This window comes from Pongo abelii, chromosome 13 (genome assembly GCF_028885655.2).
Source record: "Pongo abelii isolate AG06213 chromosome 13, NHGRI_mPonAbe1-v2.0_pri, whole genome shotgun sequence".
NCBI classification, from domain to species: Eukaryota; Metazoa; Chordata; class Mammalia; order Primates; family Hominidae; genus Pongo; species Pongo abelii.
The window spans coordinates 123192370-123211552 of record NC_071998.2 but is presented as its reverse complement, the minus strand read 5'-3'; the positions used below and the strand labels follow the sequence as shown (position 1 = coordinate 123211552).

Here is a 19183-nt window from a genome sequence, read left to right as displayed (position 1 = left end):
CCTGAAGGGTTGTGCGGGCTGCAGTGTACTCAGGTCAAAATCTGACAACTGCTTCTGGGAAGACCGCCCACCTTCCCATTCCCCAGGTCTCTGTCCTCAGCCCATAGGGCTGTAAACTCCATGCATGGGCTGCCAGCATGGCAGGACGGCCCCCACCCATCCGCTCTCTAAGCCCAGGCTGACCTCCCACCATGTTCCCCACAGCGACCATCCCAGAGAGAGACCACATAGCACAGTGGCTAAGAGCCATTCGCTGTGTCATCAGGTCCCGGCTCCCGCACCTGTTTCCTGTGTGGATTCACTTACCTCAGCTTCATCATCTGTAAAAACAGAGAGGCAGCCAGGCGCATGGGTCACGCCTGTAATCCCAGCACTCTGGGAGGCCGAGGCAGAGGATCACGATCCTAGGAGTTTGAGACCAGCCTGGGCAACATGGCAAAACCCTGTCTCCCCCAAAATATAAAAATTAGCTGGGTGTGGTGGCACGTGCCTGTGGTCCCAGCTACTCGGGAGGCTGAGGTGGGAGGATGGTTTGGGTGTGGGAGGTTAAGGCTGCAGTGAGCCATGAGACTACCTGCCCCACAGACTTGGTATGAAGCTGAATTCCTAGGTATGAAGTGTCAGGTGAATTTCTTGTCCACCACCTGGTCGACTTCTCTGAAGTGCCTGTCAATGGTGACACTCTCTTCTCCTGAGAAAGTTCTCCCTCCATCCCCTGTGGGCAGGCTTCCTCCCGCAGGCCTCTTCCTCAGTGACCACCCATTCCATCTGTGCTTCCCATATCTCCACAGTGGACACGGTGGCTCAGGGTGTAGGCTGGAGTCAGACAGACCTGGGTTTGCGCCCAGCTGTCATGTGTAAAGTCAACCCAAGACCCAGCTGCTATGACAGACCTACCCATTCCCACCAAAGCATTGTCCGCCTTCCCATGTGACCATGTTATCTGCCCTTCTGGTCACAAAGCGAGCTGAAGAGCCTGTAAGACACCACAGTTACAGCCGCGCAGCAGTGCCCTGTGGGCAACCCTGATATGCTGATGTAGGCAGGATCCTGGGTCCAGGACCTGGATCAGTCCCTAGGGTCCTGGGAGGGCCAGTGGCACAACCAGTGATCTCCAGAAGGCACCCGAGATTGAGATGTTGTGCCCCAATTTCCCGTTTCCCCACTGAGCAGGGGTGGCTGGGGCACCTGGCGCCTTGACGGCTGAGCTGCCTCTTGGCGGGGTCTCTCTCCCAGCTCTGCAGTCTGCATTCTTCTCCAGTCCTTGCCTCAAGTTTGATGGAGAAGTAGGTGGTATTGTCTCTGTTTTCCTGCGAGCCCAGATGTCTTTGGATGTTTCTCTGACTGCAGGGCTGTTCCTGCAGAAAATAATATCACTCCAAGTGGGTGCAGAACAATTCAGGTGTCTTTGGGCTTGGACTCTCCTGGCAGCCAGCGACAAAAACTGACGTTTTACCATCTGGAAAGCACTGAACTTTTTTTCTTTTCGTCTAAATGAAAAGCCTTAATTCCTTAATCCTGAGAAATGTCAAAGACCCAGTGTGTCTCCTCGCAGCCTCGCACAGGGCCTTCAGCAGACGTGGAAGGCAGTCAGGACCCTTGAGAATTCAGCTTGGAACCAGGGAGACCACCTGCACAGCACTGTTCTCTGTGTGGGAAGCCTCTGTGCCGCTCAACCAGACTTTGGAGCACTCAAGTAGCAGGAAGCAAAGCCAAACGTGTGCTAGGCACAGGTGCCCAGGCAGTTCCCACGATGCAGAGATCAGAATGGACTTTCATTGGGTGGATGTATTTTAATGTTACACAACGAGATTAGCCCAAGAGTTTAGGTCTCTACTAAGAGTTTTGCCAAGGACAGACCCACCAGGAAGGAGAGGGACAGTAGGAATCTCTTAGAAGGAGAAAACTCTTTGTGGGTCCTGTGGGCAAAGACATGAGGGAATAGAGAATGAGGGAAAGAACTGAGGGAAAGTTCCCTTGTGTCTATCCTGGGGCTTCCCTGTTTGCCCAGGCCCCACCTTCCAGGCAGTGTCCACCTCTGCTTCTCCACCCCATCCCTTCCCTCTCACTCTGCTCCCCTTTCCCCAGTGGCTGAAAATCAATACATACACTCCTGTCCACTTTCTCTCCCATTCATTCAGGCTCCTGCTAGGTGAGCCGCACCCAGTGCTGAGCCACAGTCCTCTCGGAGGCCCTGAGCTAGGCCCAGGGAGGATGGAGATATGGCAGGTGTGGCCTCAAGGAGAGCACAGCTTGGGGGACAGGGGCATCTGGTCATAGGTCTGGCAAGTGCCCGGCGGGTGTGTGCAGAGGATGCTGCTAAGACTACAGGCAAGGCTGGGATGGGGAAGACCCTGAATACAGGCAAGGCTGGGATGGGGAAGACCCTGAGCTGAGTCCTGAGGGGTAAAAAGGGCTTAGCCTGACAGGAACATTCCAGGCAGAGGGGCCACTTGAGCACAGACGTGCAGCCAGGAAAACGTGTTGGGGCGGGAGGCGGATTCCCCCAGGAGCCGACATTGCTGCCATGGAAGGTGGGGGCTGAAGGGAAATGCGGCTGAGACCCAGGTCCGCAAGGCCTCCTTTGCTCCACCAGGGCTTTCAGAAGGATCCCGTAGGTGGCTGTGGAGTGGCCAGCGGGGGCGCATCACCCCTAAAGGCTGTCTGCAGCCAGTCTGCACTCAAGGGTCCAGGGAGTTGGGGGCTTCCCTTTCAGGCGTCAGTGGCACCCTGGCTGGGACTTTAAAGAGGATGAGGTTGGAACCCCCAAACCAAACCACATCTCATATATAGAGGCCCTGGTATGTGCCAGAGATCTTACTAAGTACATCCACAGGCTCGCCCCCTCAGACACAGAGCTTGATCTCAAAAGTGTCAGCAGGGATTTCGGGCAAGATGGAGCAGCAATGTCTGCCTTCACCTCTCCAGTTCCAGCTCAGGCAGCCTTGCCTCTGGTCTCATCCCAGAGCAGCATGCCTGGCTCTGGTGGACAGTTATAAGCCCTTCAGAGCCCATGCAAATGGCTCCTTCATTAAGCAGAGGAGGAAATATTGATCCCATCCAAGTAATCCCAAGTCCCTGTGGGCTTCGATGTTTCCTCTCCAGGCTGCTAGGCCCGCTGAACCTGTGGCATACAAATCCGAGGTACAGATTAGAGATGAGAGCTGCATAATAAAAAATAAATCCCCTGCTTCCGCTCTACTGTACTTTCATCCCCATTTGAGAAGCTCGTCTCTGTGCACTCCCCATCGCCCCCTAACATCACTGTCAGGGGTGACTTCATAGCATTCCAGTTTTGAAATAATGATGGCTCCTCTTTTAATGGAATGAGTACTTCTGGGACTGTTGTAAATATTCTTCATCAAACCAGCACACATCCTCAGAGCAACACTGCTGGCAGGGATTGCTGTCTCTTTAAACATTTAACACACTTGGTTCATGTCTTTGCCCACAGGACCCACAAAGAATTTTCTCCTTCCAAGAGATTCCTACTGTCCCTCTCCTTCCTGGTGGGTCTGTCCTTGGCAAAACTCTTAGTAGAGACCCAAACTCTTGGGCTAATCTCATTGTGTAACATTAAAATACATCCACCCAATGAAAGTCATCCTGATCTCTGCATCGTGGGAACTGCCTGGGCACCTGTGCCTAGCACACGTTTGGCTTTGCTTCCTGCTACTTGAGTGCTCCAAAGTCTGGTTGAGTGGCACAGAGGCTTCCCACACAGAGAACAGTGCTGTGCAGGTGGTCTCCCTGGTTCCAAGCTGAATTCTCAAGCTCTTTGAACTGGCCTAGAATCTGAGGCCCACCTGAGGGTGCTGTCGCATCAGGGCAGCAGGTGGGTTCCTGGATTGGGGCGGGAACTTCAGGGCACAGTGTGCACATGCTGCCAGGAGATAACTAGGGCAGCTCAGGCTCTGCAGCAGCATCTGCTGAAAACCTAGACCTAGAGGGGCCTGCAGAATCACCCAGCCCCACCCCAGCCTCACCACGCTCTTCTACCTGGGGCCAGCAGGGAAGAGGCCCCCCAGGCCATTCGTCACTAAGCTAGGGTCAAACCCCGGTCTCCTGACGGTTCCCCTCTGTCTGCCTTTTTGTCACTTTCACCCAGATCTAAGAGAATCTTCTCTTCACAGTATGTAGAAGCCGATATTGACTGGAGGGAAGCCACAGTCTGGGTCCCTACCAGGCTTCTCTTTTAAATAAGCAACTTCTAAACACTTGAGTACTTAACTTTCCCTATTTACTAATCTTGTGGGGAAGTACTCCGAATAGTGAGAGGCGCCCGCTCTCCTAGCTTGGCCTCGGGGGCTGTGTGCGGGCAGATAATGCCCTCAGCAGGTGCGTTAGGAAGAGCATCTCTGTTCAAGCTCAGCTCTCCCTGGCGCTGCTCGGCCACAGTCCTGTCCCCTGGTGGTGGGAAGCAGGCAGTGGCCCGCAGTGGCCCTTGCACCTGCACCCAGAATCATCTCAGGGAGCCTGTGAACTCCTGGGTCCTGGTCCCCAGCCTGGTCCACCAGCCAGGAGCTGGAAGGCGGTTCCTAGCAGTCAGCCTCCAGCGTCTGTTCCTCACCTGCACGCTGCGCCGCCAGCCTCCACTCCGGCCCGGGAGCATGCCCCCTGGGGCCAGATGATGCCCATGACCTTTGGGCACTTGGGAGCCCCTGAGGACAATCCCTGGATCACCAAGAAATACAAGGGCCCCTGTTTTAGAACCCCTGGCAGGAACTGTAAGTTTCCATTTAAATCAAATCAAATACCCCAAGTTGAAAGTATTCAGAAAACTCGGAGGAAAAAAGATAGGAAAGAGGTGCAAGGTTAGCCCATAACCCCAGCACTTTGGGAGGCGGGAGGATCATTTGAGCCCAGGAGTTCAAGACCAGCTTGGACAACATGGCAAGACCTCGTCTTTACTAAAAATTAAAAAATTAGCCCGGCATGGGGGGGTGTGTCTGTAGTCCCAGCTATTTGAGAGACTGAGGCAGGAGGATCACTTGAGCCCAGGAGTTCGAGGCTGTGGTGCGCTGTGATCAGACCACCGCACTCCAGCATGGGTGACAAGTACAAGGTCACCCCTGAAACAGAGGACAAGGGTCTTGCAGTGGATGGCGCTGTTGTTCCCATGCCAGGCTGGCGACTGGCATTGTCATCTTCTTAACTTTCCCCCTTCAGGGAGCCCAACAGACCCTTGCTTTTTAAAGAGAAAACTGCTGAGGAACAATAGTGTATTAAGAGGGTTTTTCTCCCCAGTCCTTTCTGTGTCATCACAGTGTCATTTATTCTTCCCTTACTGCTACAGAACAAACCTCTATCTGGTCAACATAAAACCTGGGCTCTGGGGGTTAAGCTTAAGTGAGAAATCATCTTGCTGGGCCTAAACCTGTTATCTTTGCCCCCACAGCGGGAGAGGGCCTGAGTAGGAAAAAGCGTGTGGGTGCTGCATACCGAACGTGGGATGTACGGTAGGGTAAGCACCGAATCCGGGGTGCATAGCAGGACGCACATCTGGATCCAGGGCTCACAGTAGAATGCACACTGAATCCAGGGCTCACAGTAGGATGCGCACCTGGATCCAGGGCTCACAGTGGGATGCGCACCTGGATCCAGGGTTCACAGTAGGATGCGCACCTGGATCCAGGGCTCACAGTAGGATGCACACCTGGATCCAGGGCTCACAGTAGGATGCGCACCTGGATCCAGGGCTCACAGTAGAATGCACACTGAATCCAGGGCTCACAGTAGGATGCACACCTGGATCCAGGGTTCACAGTGGGATGCACACCTGGATCCAGGGCTCACAGTAGAATGCACACTGAATCCAGGGCTCACAGTAGGATGCACACCTGGATCCAGGGTTCACAGTGGGATGCACACCTGGATCCAGGGCTCACAGTAGGATGCACACCTGGATCCAGGGTTCACAGTGGGATGCACACCTGGATCCAGGGCTCACAGTAGGATGCACACTGAATCCAGGGCTCACAGTAGGATGCACACCTGGATCCAGGGCTCACAGTGGGATGCACACTGAATCCAGGGCTCACAGTAGGATGCACACCTGGATCCAGGGCTCACAGTAGGATGCACACCTGGATCCAGGGTTCACAGTAGGATGCGCATCTGGATCCAGGGCTCACAGTGGGATGCACACCTGGATCCAGGGCTCACAGTGGGATGCACACCTGGATCCAGGGCTCACAGTAGGATGCACACCTGGATCCAGGGCTCACAGTAGGATGCACACCTGGATCCAGGGCTCACAGTGGGATGCACACCTGGATCCAGGGCTCACAGTGGGATGCACACCTGGATCCAGGGCTCACAGTGGGATGCACACTGAATCCAGGGCTCACAGTAGGATGCACACCTGGATCCAGGGCTCACAGTAGGATGCGCATCTGGATCCAGGGCTCACAGTGGGATGCACACTGAATCCAGGGCTCACAGTGGGATGCACACCTGGATCCAGGGCTCACAGTAGGATGCACACCTGGATCCAGGGCTCACAGTGGGATGCACACCTGGATCCAGGGCTCACAGTGGGATGCACACTGAATCCAGGGCTCACAGTAGGATGCACACCTGGATCCAGGGCTCACAGTGGGATGCACACCTGGATCCAGGGCTCACAGTGGGATGCACGCCTGGATCCAGGGCTCACAGTGGGATGCACACCTGGATCCAGGGCTCACAGTAGGATGCACACCTGGATCCAGGGCTCACAGTGGGATGCACACCTGGATCCAGGGCTCACAGTGGGATGCACACTGAATCCAGGGCTCACAGTAGGATGCACACCTGGATCCAGGGCTCACAGTGGGATGCACACCTGGATCCAGGGCTCACAGTAGGATGCACACTGAATCCAGGGCTCACAGTAGGATGCACACCTGGATCCAGGGCTCACAGTAGGATGCACACCTGGATCCAGGGCTCACAGTGGGATGCACACCTGGATCCAGGGCTCACAGTGGGATGCACACCTGGATCCAGGGCTCACAGTGGGATGCACACCTGGATCCAGGGCTCACAGTAGGATGCACACCTGGATCCAGGGTTCACAGTGGGATGCACACCTGGATCCAGGGCTCACAGTGGGATGCACACCTGGATCCAGGGCTCACAGTGGGATGCACACCTGGATCCAGGGCTCACAGTAGGATGCACACCTGGATCCAGGGCTCACAGTGGGATGCACACCTGGATCCAGGGCTCACAGTAGGATGCACACCTGGATCCAGGGCTCACAGTAGGATGCACACCTGGATCCAGGGCTCACAGTAGGATGCACACCTGGATCCAGGGCTCACAGTGGGATGCACACTGAATCCAGGGCTCACAGTGGGATGCACACCTGGATCCAGGGTTCACAGTAGGATGCACACCTGGATCCAGGGCTCACAGTAGGATGCACACCTGGATCCAGGGCTCACAGTAGGATGCACACCTGGATCCAGGGCTCACAGTGGGATGCACACCTGGATCCAGGGCTCACAGTGGGATGCACACCTGGATCCAGGGCTCACAGTAGGATGCACACCTGGATCCAGGGCTCACAGTGGGATGCACACCTGGATCCAGGGCTCACAGTGGGATGCACGCCTGGATCCAGGGCTCACAGTGGGATGCACACCTGGATCCAGGGCTCACAGTAGGATGCACACCTGGATCCAGGGCTCACAGTGGGATGCACACCTGGATCCAGGGCTCACAGTGGGATGCACACTGAATCCAGGGCTCACAGTAGGATGCACACCTGGATCCAGGGCTCACAGTGGGATGCACACCTGGATCCAGGGCTCACAGTAGGATGCACACTGAATCCAGGGCTCACAGTAGGATGCACACCTGGATCCAGGGCTCACAGTAGGATGCACACCTGGATCCAGGGCTCACAGTGGGATGCACACCTGGATCCAGGGTTCACAGTAGGATGCACACCTGGATCCAGGGCTCACAGTAGGATGCACACCTGGATCCAGGGCTCACAGTGGGATGCACACCTGGATCCAGGGCTCACAGTGGGATGCACACCTGGATCCAGGGCTCACAGTGGGATGCACACCTGGATCCAGGGCTCACAGTAGGATGCACACTGAATTCCGGGCACACAGTAGGATGCACACTGAATCTGGGGTCCACAGTAGGGCCATCCCACTCTCCCCGCCCTGCCCCTTTTCTCACACTACACTTTTTCATTCCCTCGATATATGTGTGTGCACGCCCACCTGATGCAGCCGCCTTGTATTTGCCCGATTTCCCCTTCTTTGTCCACGGCAGGGAGACTCATTCAATCTGGAGGTCTTCTTGAGGGCCCACCAGTGTCTCTGTCAGACTGTTTGGAGGGTTGGGGCTGGCACATAGCAGGGAGCCAGACAGGTTGAAGCTTCTGGCTGAGAGGTGGAAGGAACATTGTATAAGTGACAGGAACTGGGGTGTAAGTGAGGAGACTTGTTATCCAATCCCAGCTCCACCCTCAAAGTGCTGAGGTCCAGTCCCTTCTGGGGAGGAGAGGGCCTGGAAATGGCACTTTCCTTCATCCCCCCACAACCTCTGTCCACCCCAAGAGGCCTGGAGTGGGGGGCCCATGAGGCTTGGGGCAGAGAGTCTGGGCACTCAAGCTGGGGTTCAGAAGGTCGGAACAAACTCCTGCTCTGCCACCTAGCAGCTCCTTGGCTTGGGCAAGTCACTTAACCTCCCTGTGACTTAGCCCCCTGACTTAGAAGTGCCAAACGTGAGAGTACCTCTGTCGAAAGGTTGTCGTGGGGATTCAGTGGGCTAAAACCGTGAGGGGACACATTTGTCGGGTGCTTGCCATGCGTTGGACACTTGAGGTCTGTATGTCAGTGCACTGTCCCTGCATTGGCCCATTTAATCCTCACCCAAGGTTACACAGCTCACAAGGGACAGATCCAGAGGCTGGGCTCCTGTTGGAGGAGCCACACACCCTGGGCTGTGCAGTGTAGACCAGCTCTTGCACAGGGTTAGTGCTCAGTAAATGGCGATGTGGGTTGTTGCTGTTATTGCAGGCAGTGCCGCTCTGGGTTTAGCTAAAATAACTCATGATCTCCAAAGCACCCTCCAGCTCTGATTGTAGGAGGGGGGCTGTCAGGAGCTCCGTGCACACAATATGGCAGAGGAGCTTTGGGAGACTGTTTTGACTGTCATCTCCCTTTCCAGCACGTTGACTGGCAGCTGTTTCAAGGTCTCTTGAAAGAGTCCCTCCTCCCTCCCTGAGCTCCATTCTCTCCTGGGTTTGGATATGCTGAGAGAGGATAGGGAAAACTGAAAGTAACATTGATCAAGTGGACTGGATCTGTTGGTAGGCAGTGGAGATGTCACCTTCTCAAAGTAAATCACTGCAGGTCACCGTTGAGACAGGGGACACACCCCAAACGAGGCATCTGAGGCTTCTCTGCCTTGGAGTGAACCAGGCGCCTCCCAGTGAAGCCCCTCCCTGCATCGCCCTCTGCCCCTCTTTGTGAGGCCTGTCTCCCCATCCCCACATTCCTCTTGCTTCAGGGACCCCTGTCTCACTGGCTTATTGCTACCCTCCTGCCTTCTCCTCCCTCCCTTTCCCTGGGCTCGCATCCCTTTGATCTTTTTACAAGCCTTTTTTCAAACCGGCACTCACTGGTGGGCGAATCGCCTCCCTCTCCTTGGGAGCATTAGTGCCCTTCCTGGCGTCCACCAAGAGGGAGGGCGGCTTTTATCTCCCAGCGGAGTCTCATTAGCTTTGCCGCACAATGGGACCGAACCTCGGCTGCCACAGAGTGGATTTAAATTAGTTAATAGCAGATTTTTTTTTGCCCCAGGCCTGTTTTTTCCACATCTTGGATGCTGAGCAAAAAAACAACTTTGTTGTTGAAAAATGTAAAACAAAAAAATATTGAAGGTGGAATGCTTTGACAAGAAGGAAGATCTTTGTAGGTGAAGTTCTCCTGTGTTCCACAACCATCCACAGGAATTCGAAAACCAGCAGTGGAGGACTTGGGGAGGACAGGAGGGAAAACATGGCAAGTTAATCAGCTTTGTTTCCTTTATTAAAATATTTCTGTAATTGGTGGTGGGAAATTGAAGAAATCAAGTGATTGCATCAGCGCTGGAAAAAGCTGCCAGCACTTGGCAGTGGAAGAGAATATATGCTTTATACTGGACTTTTTGAAAAAGAGGCTGAGTTTGGCCAGATTGCCGACCAGCAATGGAAAAACTAATTAGATGCCTTGCCTGTGAGCCAGACGCCCAGCAGGGCTGTGGCGCATGGCTCCCGCCGCCTCTGAAGAGGACACTTTCTAGTGAATTCAGTTCGTGCTACCCTTGAGCAGCCTGTGCTACAGCAGGCACATTTGTGAATCTCCAACCTGTGCCTGGCGTCGGAACTCTAGCTTCCCAAAGACTTACCCGCCCTGGGAGATGATGGGCAGCTGCTGGCCACAGCCCTGGGCCTGCACCTTTATCTGCAAACGGGGAGAACGGGGATGGGAGTCAGTGGGTAGGAGGTGGGCAGAGGCCTGGGCCTCCCAGTGTTTGGGCTCCCACACTGCTGCCGTCACCCACTATGTGCATCTTCCCAACTTCTGGACATCCTCACTCCTCCTCTATCCAATGTAAATCAGAATAGTGGGCAGGCACAGTGGCGCACACCTGTAATCCCAGCACTTTGTCAGGCTGAGGCAGAAGAATCACTTGAGCCAGGAGTTGGAAACCAGCCTGGGCAATATAGTGAGACCCTGATTCTACAAAAATAAAAAGTTAGCTGGGCAGGGTGGCATGAGCCTACAGTCCCAGCGACTCAAGAGGCTGAGGTGGGAGGATTGCTTGAGCCCAGGAGGTCAAGGCTGCACTGAGCTAAGATCGGGCCACTGCCCTCCAGCCTAGGCAACAGAGCAATACCCTGTCTCAAAAGAAAAAAAGAAAAAGAAAAGCACCTATTTCCAAGTTACTGTGGGAATTACATGAGAGGGGCACATAGGACTTTGGCACATAATAAGCTCTTATTAATAATAGCTACTATAAGTTAATAAAATATCCGATGGATCTTTTAAAAAAAGCACTTTTCAGAAATAAGGAAAAACCCCCACTCTACAAGCACCCGTTGTGAAAACCTTCCACCCTGGCACCCCACAGTGCCCATTGTGAAACTGGTACCATTCATTTTGATTCATGAGAAGACAGACTGTCCTTCTGATTTGTATTTCTTTGTTTCATGGTCCAGAATCAAACGCCCAGCCCTCTGGGGGCCATTCTCCTGTAGTGCCTGGGATACGCCCCAGCCTTGCCACTCAAAGCCCAGTCCCTAACCAGCAGTGTGGGCACCCCTGGGAGTCAGCTGGCAGTGCCAATGCTCCACCCCTCCCCGAGCTCCTAGATGAGAATCTGACAAAAGACCCCCAGTGATTGTGTGTTCACCAGCCTCGCATTCTCATGCATTTTAGCATCCCTAGGAATAGCCTGGAGGGGCTGACTTAGTGTCTGGGCCCCACCGTGGAGATTCCGATGCTGTGGCTGGAGAGGGGCCCAAGAAGGCAGATTTCTAACCAACTCCTAGATGGTGCCAGCGTCGCCGGTCCCCAAACATTTCAAGCATTACCATTCTTAAGGGGAAAGTTCCTTGGCCACAGCTCGAACTTGTGCCACCACTGTAACGGGATTGGGAGACCTGGCCAACACGGTGGCCCATTTTCTAGATGTGCAGTGAATATCCAAGGAGGCAGATTGGTCTGGAGAGAGGAGGAGGATGCTGAGTAACAAACCTCCTGTAGTTCTGCACGACTCAAGCTCATTTCTTCCTCATATTACATATCCATCCTGAGTTTTGACGGGGCTGTGTCACTCAAGGACAAGTGACCGCTGGTAACTTCTACCACAGAGGGCCAGTCCAAGATGCCCCAGCACCTTAGAGGTAGACCAGAGCCCAGGTCCTCAGCTCCTGTCCCGCAGTCCCCACTCCTTCCAGGCCCCTGGCTCCACCCACCTCATCTGAGCCACTCTCCCCGCAGAGTCAGAACGGGGGTCCTTCTCACCGTCTGCACACGTGTCCTGAGGACCTCCGCGTCAGGCACTAGACGGACGTGGGCTCAAGGTAGGGAAATTGACACGAAACAAACATGGCAAAAAATACCAAGTTCAGATATGAGGATTGAGATGGGAGAAGAGAGCCAGGCAAGGAGACAAGCCCCATTGGGGGAGCCTGGGGGGCTTCCCTCAACACGCAAAGGAGGGGAGGGAAAGGAGAGAGGCCCATGCCGAGAGGAGGACTCAGGGAGCACAGAGATGGGCATTTGAGGAGCTGAGGGACCCGAGGAAAGGAGGCAGACACCGGGTCCTGCAGGGTTTCACATGGAGTTCACAGTTTGCATTTCATCCTGAGTGCAGGGAAAGCCGTGAGAGCATTTTAGGGAGTGACATACTTGGGTTTCTAGTTGAACAATGGCAATCACTCATGTTTTCTGACCAGCACATGCTTCTGCCCACTACTTCATCCTCACCGTCATCCCCTGTGGTAGGCACTCTTTGTCATTATCCCCATTTTCCAGATGGGAAAACTGTAGCTAATAAAGATGAAGTGCCTCGCCCAAGTGCCGCTGCTGGAAGGGATGGAGCCCACGCTCTTTCCCTCTTTGCTGCAGAATGTTCCCTCTAAGCCGTGTTGAGGCAGGCAAGATGGGAAGAAGTAGAAGGATTTGAGATAGATAACTTGGAACCACGAGGTTGCTTGGGTATGAGGCAGGGGGAAGAGAGGCGACAGGGCAGGGCCCAGGTTTCTGGCTCGGGCCTCTGGGTCAAAGGCCATTCAGCAAAAACGCTGGAGGAGGTGCAGGTCTGGAAGACCACTTGAGATATTCCTGTAATTTGCGCGACGCCTTGCCTGGAGAGAGCACCTTGCAGTTATCAAAACTGAGTTGTTTTGGAATGCTTGGAGAACTCAAGTTCTCTGATGAGTGGAGCAGGCTGGATCTAAGACCCTAGGGTGCTCAGGCAAACTGCACGTGTCACCGCTCCTCAGCTGCTGCGGCTGGTGGCCACGTGGCAGTGCCAAGGTCTCGCACTCACAGAGATGAGGAGAAGCTGGGCCCCCTTTGATCTTCACAGTAGCCTATGTGACGGTCCCCAGATCCTCTGATGCTTCAAGAGGAGCTGGGCACCACGGTTAAGTGAAGTTTCCCAAATTTTAAGTGTTAGTCATTTGTGTTTAAAAATGTGAAAACGAAAGAAATAAAAGTGCAGCCAGACAAAGCCTCTCTGCCTGCACATGGCTGCTGAAAGGCTGAAATGGATAGAGGTGGTCTCACCCCAGGGGCTTCCCAGGGATGGACGTTCCTATCACGGGGAAGGTGTCACACACGGAGCTACGGAACAGCAGGGCCGGAGCAAACAAAGCCAGCCCAGCTGCCTTGGCTATTCCAACAGGGGCTACACTGGAGACATTTTAAAAATAAATGGGGTGAGGAGAAAGAATTCTCCAAAAACTTTGGTTCTTCTGTAATGGCAAGTATAATTGCAAAAAACATCTTGTCAGCCCATAAAATGACAATTTCATGGGTTTTCTTAGCAAGGGAGCTAGATGGGCAAGAACCAAGTGTTCAAGTTCAGAGACCGTTCGAGCCCAGTTTGCTTTCCTGTGTTTTGTAGCCATTAATTTCCCCCCACCAATTACCACCAGTCATTTTGCAGAGTTATCATTACTACTGTTTAAAAGAAAAAAAAGCATTGCTCATTTTAGAAAGCTGTCTGTCAAAAATGCTTAAAATAAAAGCAGTCTTGGCATTCGAAGGAATAAGTACCATTTATCTTGAAAGCCACTTGGGTAAGAATTTCTCAACAGTATTGGCTACAAGAACTGTTGATGTATTTGCAAAAAAGTGCAGGTGTTTATGGTACATGGCCTTTGGTGGGTGGGCGTTTTTAAGTTTACTTCTTTATTCAACAACTATGTATTGGGCACCTGCTGTATGCAGGGTAATATCATAGGCCTTGGGGATGCAGTATGGGGCAGGCCGTGAAAGTCCAGTGGGAAATAGGGCAAGTTCAGGGCCCAGGCAGAGCAGAAGAGGAGACTGGGCAGGCGGGGCTGGTGGCATTGCCAGAGAGTGAGTGCTTCCCACGTCTGGCCTCACTCTGTGCTCTCACAAGCCTTACTCAGTATGTAGTACAATCTCCATTTTATGGAAGGGGAAACTGAGGCTTAGAGAGGCCCCATAAGAGGCCAGGGGGCCAGGCCCTGGCTTGTCTGGCTGCAGAGCCGGTGTCCTTACGCTTTGTGGGGCAGCCTCTCCAGCTGCAGGTGTGGACACACATCACCGTGCAGGGCGGGGACCCTGGTGTCCACCTGCCCAGCTTGCTCTACGCCTGCATGGGTTCAGCCGCATACATAGTGTTCATTGGGGGCTAGAAAATGGACACGTCTAACACAAACTAGACCTGTGTTCATTCTTCTTCTCAAAGCTAAGGATTTTCTCTGGAGTTTTTTGGGTTTTTTGTTTTAGGTGTGGTTTTTTCATTTTGTTTTGTTTGAGACAGGGTCTCTGTCGCCCAGGCTGGAGTGCAATGGCACAGTCACAGCTCACTCTAGCCTCAACTTCCCAGGCTCGGATGATCCTCCCACCTCAGCCTCCTGAGTAGCTGGAACTATAGGTGTGTGGCATCACAGCCAGCTAATTTTTTGTATTTTCTATAGAGGCAGGGTCTTGCTCTATTGCCCAGGCTAGTCTTGAACTCCTGGGCTCAAGTGATCCCCCCAACTCAGCCTCCCAAAGGTCTGGGATTACAGGCATGAGGCACCGCACCTGGCCTGTTTTGTTTTTAATGATGACATGTGCGATGTCAAGAATCCCTAATGAGGACAATCATGTAAACCATTACTTTGAACATAACTATCAAATTAGGTATAATCTACTCATTTGCTGATTGATGGCGGGCATTAATAATTCACAGTGTCATCCAGTTTCAGAACCACCAGGGTTCTCAGGCCAGCCCCTTTGCTTCTCGGAAGGAGCATGGAGACACAGAGAGGATAAGGAGCTGGATCAAGGTCAGGGGGTGGTGCTGGAGCTTAAACCCTGTGCTCTGTCCATCTGGTCACCTGATGCCTTCACTGGACTTCAAGCAGCCTTGCCCTTGGCCTTGGTGATAAACTTCTCCTGAGGAGTCAGGAGACAATAGGCACAGACCCCTAAGGTGCTGACCATAGGCCACAGCCTTCAGAGAGCTGGTGAGGGGACCACACCAGGCGCGCCGGGCTCCTGCGAAGGGCCATCCTAGCAACAGTGAGGCCCAACAGAACAGCCTCAGAAACTGCCAGGCTCCCCATCATAAATCCTGTGTGGCTCAGAAACTGCCAGGCTCCCCATCATAAATCCTGTGTGGCTACAAATGGTGACAGAATGAGAATTCAAGGAAACGGAAAGAGACCAATTGCCCTGTTGGGAAAACCGTTGCAGGAGGAAGAGGAAGTGTGCGTACCGGGCGGAAATGCTCCTTGGCGTATGTGCTGTGTGTGCCGCGCTTCGCTGAGCAGGGAGGCTTGGGATCCCCTCTGGGATCTGCCTCCACTGGCCTCTGACCGCTCCCTCTGCCAGTGCTCCAGCCTGGCCAGGCTTTCAGTTGCTGGAATCATCCACACGCCCCCTGCCTCCAGGCCTGCATCCTTTCTGCCGACAGCATGCCTCTTCTCCCCCTCTGGGTCCCCAACTCTGCTAACTAATTTTTCTACAGAGATTTTATTTTAGGTGCCCTTTCCTCCATGAGATACTCAGATCTGTTTTCACACAGAAGGCGTGCATTTGTCCTGCTTGTTTTCTCTATGCCGGCTTGGAGTGGCCGCTAACTCGTCTTTGTCCTTTGCTCTCAGGTGACAGACCACGCCACCACTGCCCTGCTCCACTATCAGCTGCCCCAGATGCCGGATGTCGTGGTCCGATCCTTCATGGTAAGTGGCTTCAAGAGTCAGGTCTCCTGTTTAAACCTCGGCTCCCTTCAAGTGAGAACAGGGAGCTTGAAGGGCAGCCGTTGCATCTTCAGACTTTGAGGGCCTCCCAGTGGGAGATGGGGCTGCCAGTTTAAAACTGCTACTTTCTTTAAACTGGGAAGGGATCTGGGAGAAACCACTTCCAGCTTCATTCACTGGTGCTTTCTCTACTTGCTGAAAAAGCGGTGGTTTCAGAAATGATCTTCCAAAATAGTTCCCAGCATTGACTTAGTCCACACATATTTCATTGAGCTCCTAATCTGGGCCAGGCCCTGCGGTTGGCACAGAGCATGTAGCAGTGAATTAACAAATCGTGCAGTTCCCCAAGATGTTTCCTCCTTCGATTTTCAGAGTTGGAGCTCGAGATGGGAGCAGCCCCAAAGCAGCCATTCCCGTGGGGTGCTGCAGCCGGCTCCTGCCAGTGCCTGTTCAGTATCTTGCGAGCTGGTTCTTCAACCACTACCAGTTTGAAATCAAACTTGGTGGGAGTGTTGACACCACGGAAATCAGCAAACGCTACATACAAGTCAGGACTTCCCCCGACCCCCAGGGCCAGTTTATCAGCATTTATCACACGGCCACCAGTTGGCCTAAGCAGGGCTAACACCATGTCCCCGCGTCCTTGACAGACGTAGCCGCCAGCTATTCCACCGTCATGCTCTCACGCCAGCATGCTCACACGGCCGCATGCTCTCATGCCAGCAGACCCCATCGTCCACCGCTGCTGGGACTCCCTGTTTTCTTCATGCTAGAAAGTCTGCCGGTTAGAGAACCGACTCCAAAGACTTACCTGTTAGCAAGGCCAAATCAGTGTGCATCCTATCACATGGCATCAACAGTGCCACTGCTCAGACAGCCTGGAGTTCATTCCTCGGAAGACACATCCCTGGTGCATTGATTGGCTTCATGATGCTGGCAGATTGGGCACAACACAGCCAGGTGCTCAGAGCTCCCAAGGAGTGGTCCTTCTGTGTGTCCAGGGAACAATTCCCCTGATCATCTTCAGCAAGAGCTCCAATTTCAGTTAGATACAAAGACTTGCTTTTGAGCCTAACACGTTGTAATGCCCCCTTTCCCTTTGGTAACTGACTTTGGGATTTAGGGAAGGTTTGAATCCCAGTGACTCCACTCAGGAGGCTGAAGCAGGGGATCGCTTGAGCCCCGGAGTCCGAGGTTACAGTGAGCTATGATCGATTGCACCGCTGCACTCCAGCCTGGGTGTCAGAGCAAGATCTGGTCTCTTATTAAAAAAAAAAAAAAAAAAAAAAGAACCCTTTACATCTGTCACAGCACTCAGCACTGTGCTTAGCCCACACCAGCTAATTAATACGAATCTGTTGATTGATTTATTTGAGGCACAGACATGAGTACTATTTGTGGCAGAGACAGAACTTCTTCTACTTAGGGAGAAATAAGTAGTTTAACTGAAGGACCTCTTGACCTCGTGTTTATTGCCAAAACCCCCAAACACCTGGCCTTTGGAAAGCGGGACAGTACTGATGGGCCATGCCCTGTCACCATGAAGGCAGCTGTGGTGAAGATGGAAGAATTCGTATCAATAAGCTCGGCCAACCTCTTCAAATAACAGTTTTCTCTTATCAACATAATTCAGGAGGACATTAAATGACAAGATTCACGTGCCCCTTTCACCGCGAGAACTTGCTTGCCTGCTCTTTTGGGTTTGGGTATTTTTTTCTTTGGTAGTGAATCTCCTTGGGTTTGAGAATTGAGTTACAGGAGGCTCATCCTTATGTATGACGCCCAAGAAAGCTCTGCACTCTGAACCACTCAAGTGTGAATTTGCTGCTTATGATGTTATTTGGTGGCACCAGGGCTGTCCCCACCCATCCCCCCAGTGTGTCAGGCCACACTGTGACAATGAGTGACAACCTCTGAAATCAGATTAGCTAGAAGGCATGTTGATCTCTGTGGAGAACTCTGAAATTGTCCTCGGTTCCAAGGCTTCCTTGGCACACATGCACAGCCACCTCTTAGTAGTGGGCAAGGAGAAGAGGATGGATACTGACATTCAGAAGACACGGGACCCAGAAAGTGAAAGTGGGGTGCCGGCCCTCAGACCACCGGGCTGCTCCGTGGTTCACGGGGACTTCAGGGAGGCCTTCCTGCTTTTGAGAGTAGGGGTTTCTATTTTCAAAACTCCCTCGGTTGGGAGGGGCACGCGAGCATCACACGTGAACATCAATAGTCAGGTGACCTTGTGGGCTCTGCCTGCTGCTCCCTGTGAAATCACGGGGCATCTTCTGAGGCCAAAGCCAGCTTAAGTTGTCTGGGCCATTAGGCTTGATAGGAAGGAGGACTTTGGGAGCACCCGTATCCCATTCTTTCACTTCTCTCCTCGTTTATCTTTTTAGACCTGGTTAAGAAGTTATATAAAGCTGTTCCAGGCCCCATGCCAGCGCTGCGGGAAGTTTCTGCAGGACGGCCTTCCCCCGACGTGGAGGGATTTCCGAACCCTCGAAGCCTTCCATGACACTTGCCGGCAGTAGCCCCCACGCTGGCCCCAGCCTCAGACCCCCTCTCCAAGCACCTTCCCAGGCACGCAGGAAGCCCACAGAAGGCTCAGCTGGTTCCTCACTGCCCAGATGTGTACAGCTGCTTCTCCCTTTCATAAAACAGCGCCATGTGTGCTGAGGCCACTCTTGAAGAGCAGACCCCCTCTGTGGCTGATGGGACTAATTATTCCCACTAGCCAGCGGACTGAAGGCAAAGAAGACTTTTCTAGAACCTGGTAGAAGGAAGCTGTGCAGCATGCTCCTCGTCCGTGTGTGTCGGCAGTGCTGGTGTCTCGTCTCCGTGAGCTGTTACTGGAATGAGCCCTTGTGTTCATGGGTATCGTCACACGGGGTTCTTGTGTTTTGTGGGGCTTGGGGTTTGGTAACTTATTTTTATAAGTAATAAACCTTTTGTACCCTGGACAAGGCTTTGTCTCCTGTTTCTTACAGCACCTTATAAGAACTATACATTCAGTTCATGAACACGTAATGGACCTGGGCCTCTTGAAGAAACAGAAACCAGCATGTCCCACGTTCACAGGGTGGTTCTTTTTGAGCATGTACTGCCCTGCGTCCTGCTTGCAGGCGAGAGGGCAGTGCTGGCAGATCCTCTATTTCAGAGACGCTGTGATGGCTTGAAAAATGGATGATTCTTTTTGAGAAAAAGAACATGCAGAAGTTTCTTTTTACTAAACCAGTCACATGC

The 19183-nt window shown here is 53.1% G+C and overlaps 1 protein-coding gene across 2 annotated transcripts in view; it reads left to right on the top strand.

Moving 5' to 3' along the window:
• The window catches only part of MED27 (mediator complex subunit 27), a 224933-nt gene extending 206033 nt beyond the window's left edge, over positions 1–18900 (top strand). Inside the window, 2 exon segments of one of the 2 annotated variants that reach the window (NM_001134087.1) lie at positions 15848–15925; positions 18337–18900. In NM_001134087.1, the coding sequence (NP_001127559.1) occupies positions 15848–15925; positions 18337–18471 (213 nt within the window). In that variant the 3' untranslated portion in view covers positions 18472–18900. 2 annotated transcript variants of the gene reach the window in all.
• The last annotated feature ends 283 nt before the right edge of the window (positions 18901–19183 follow it).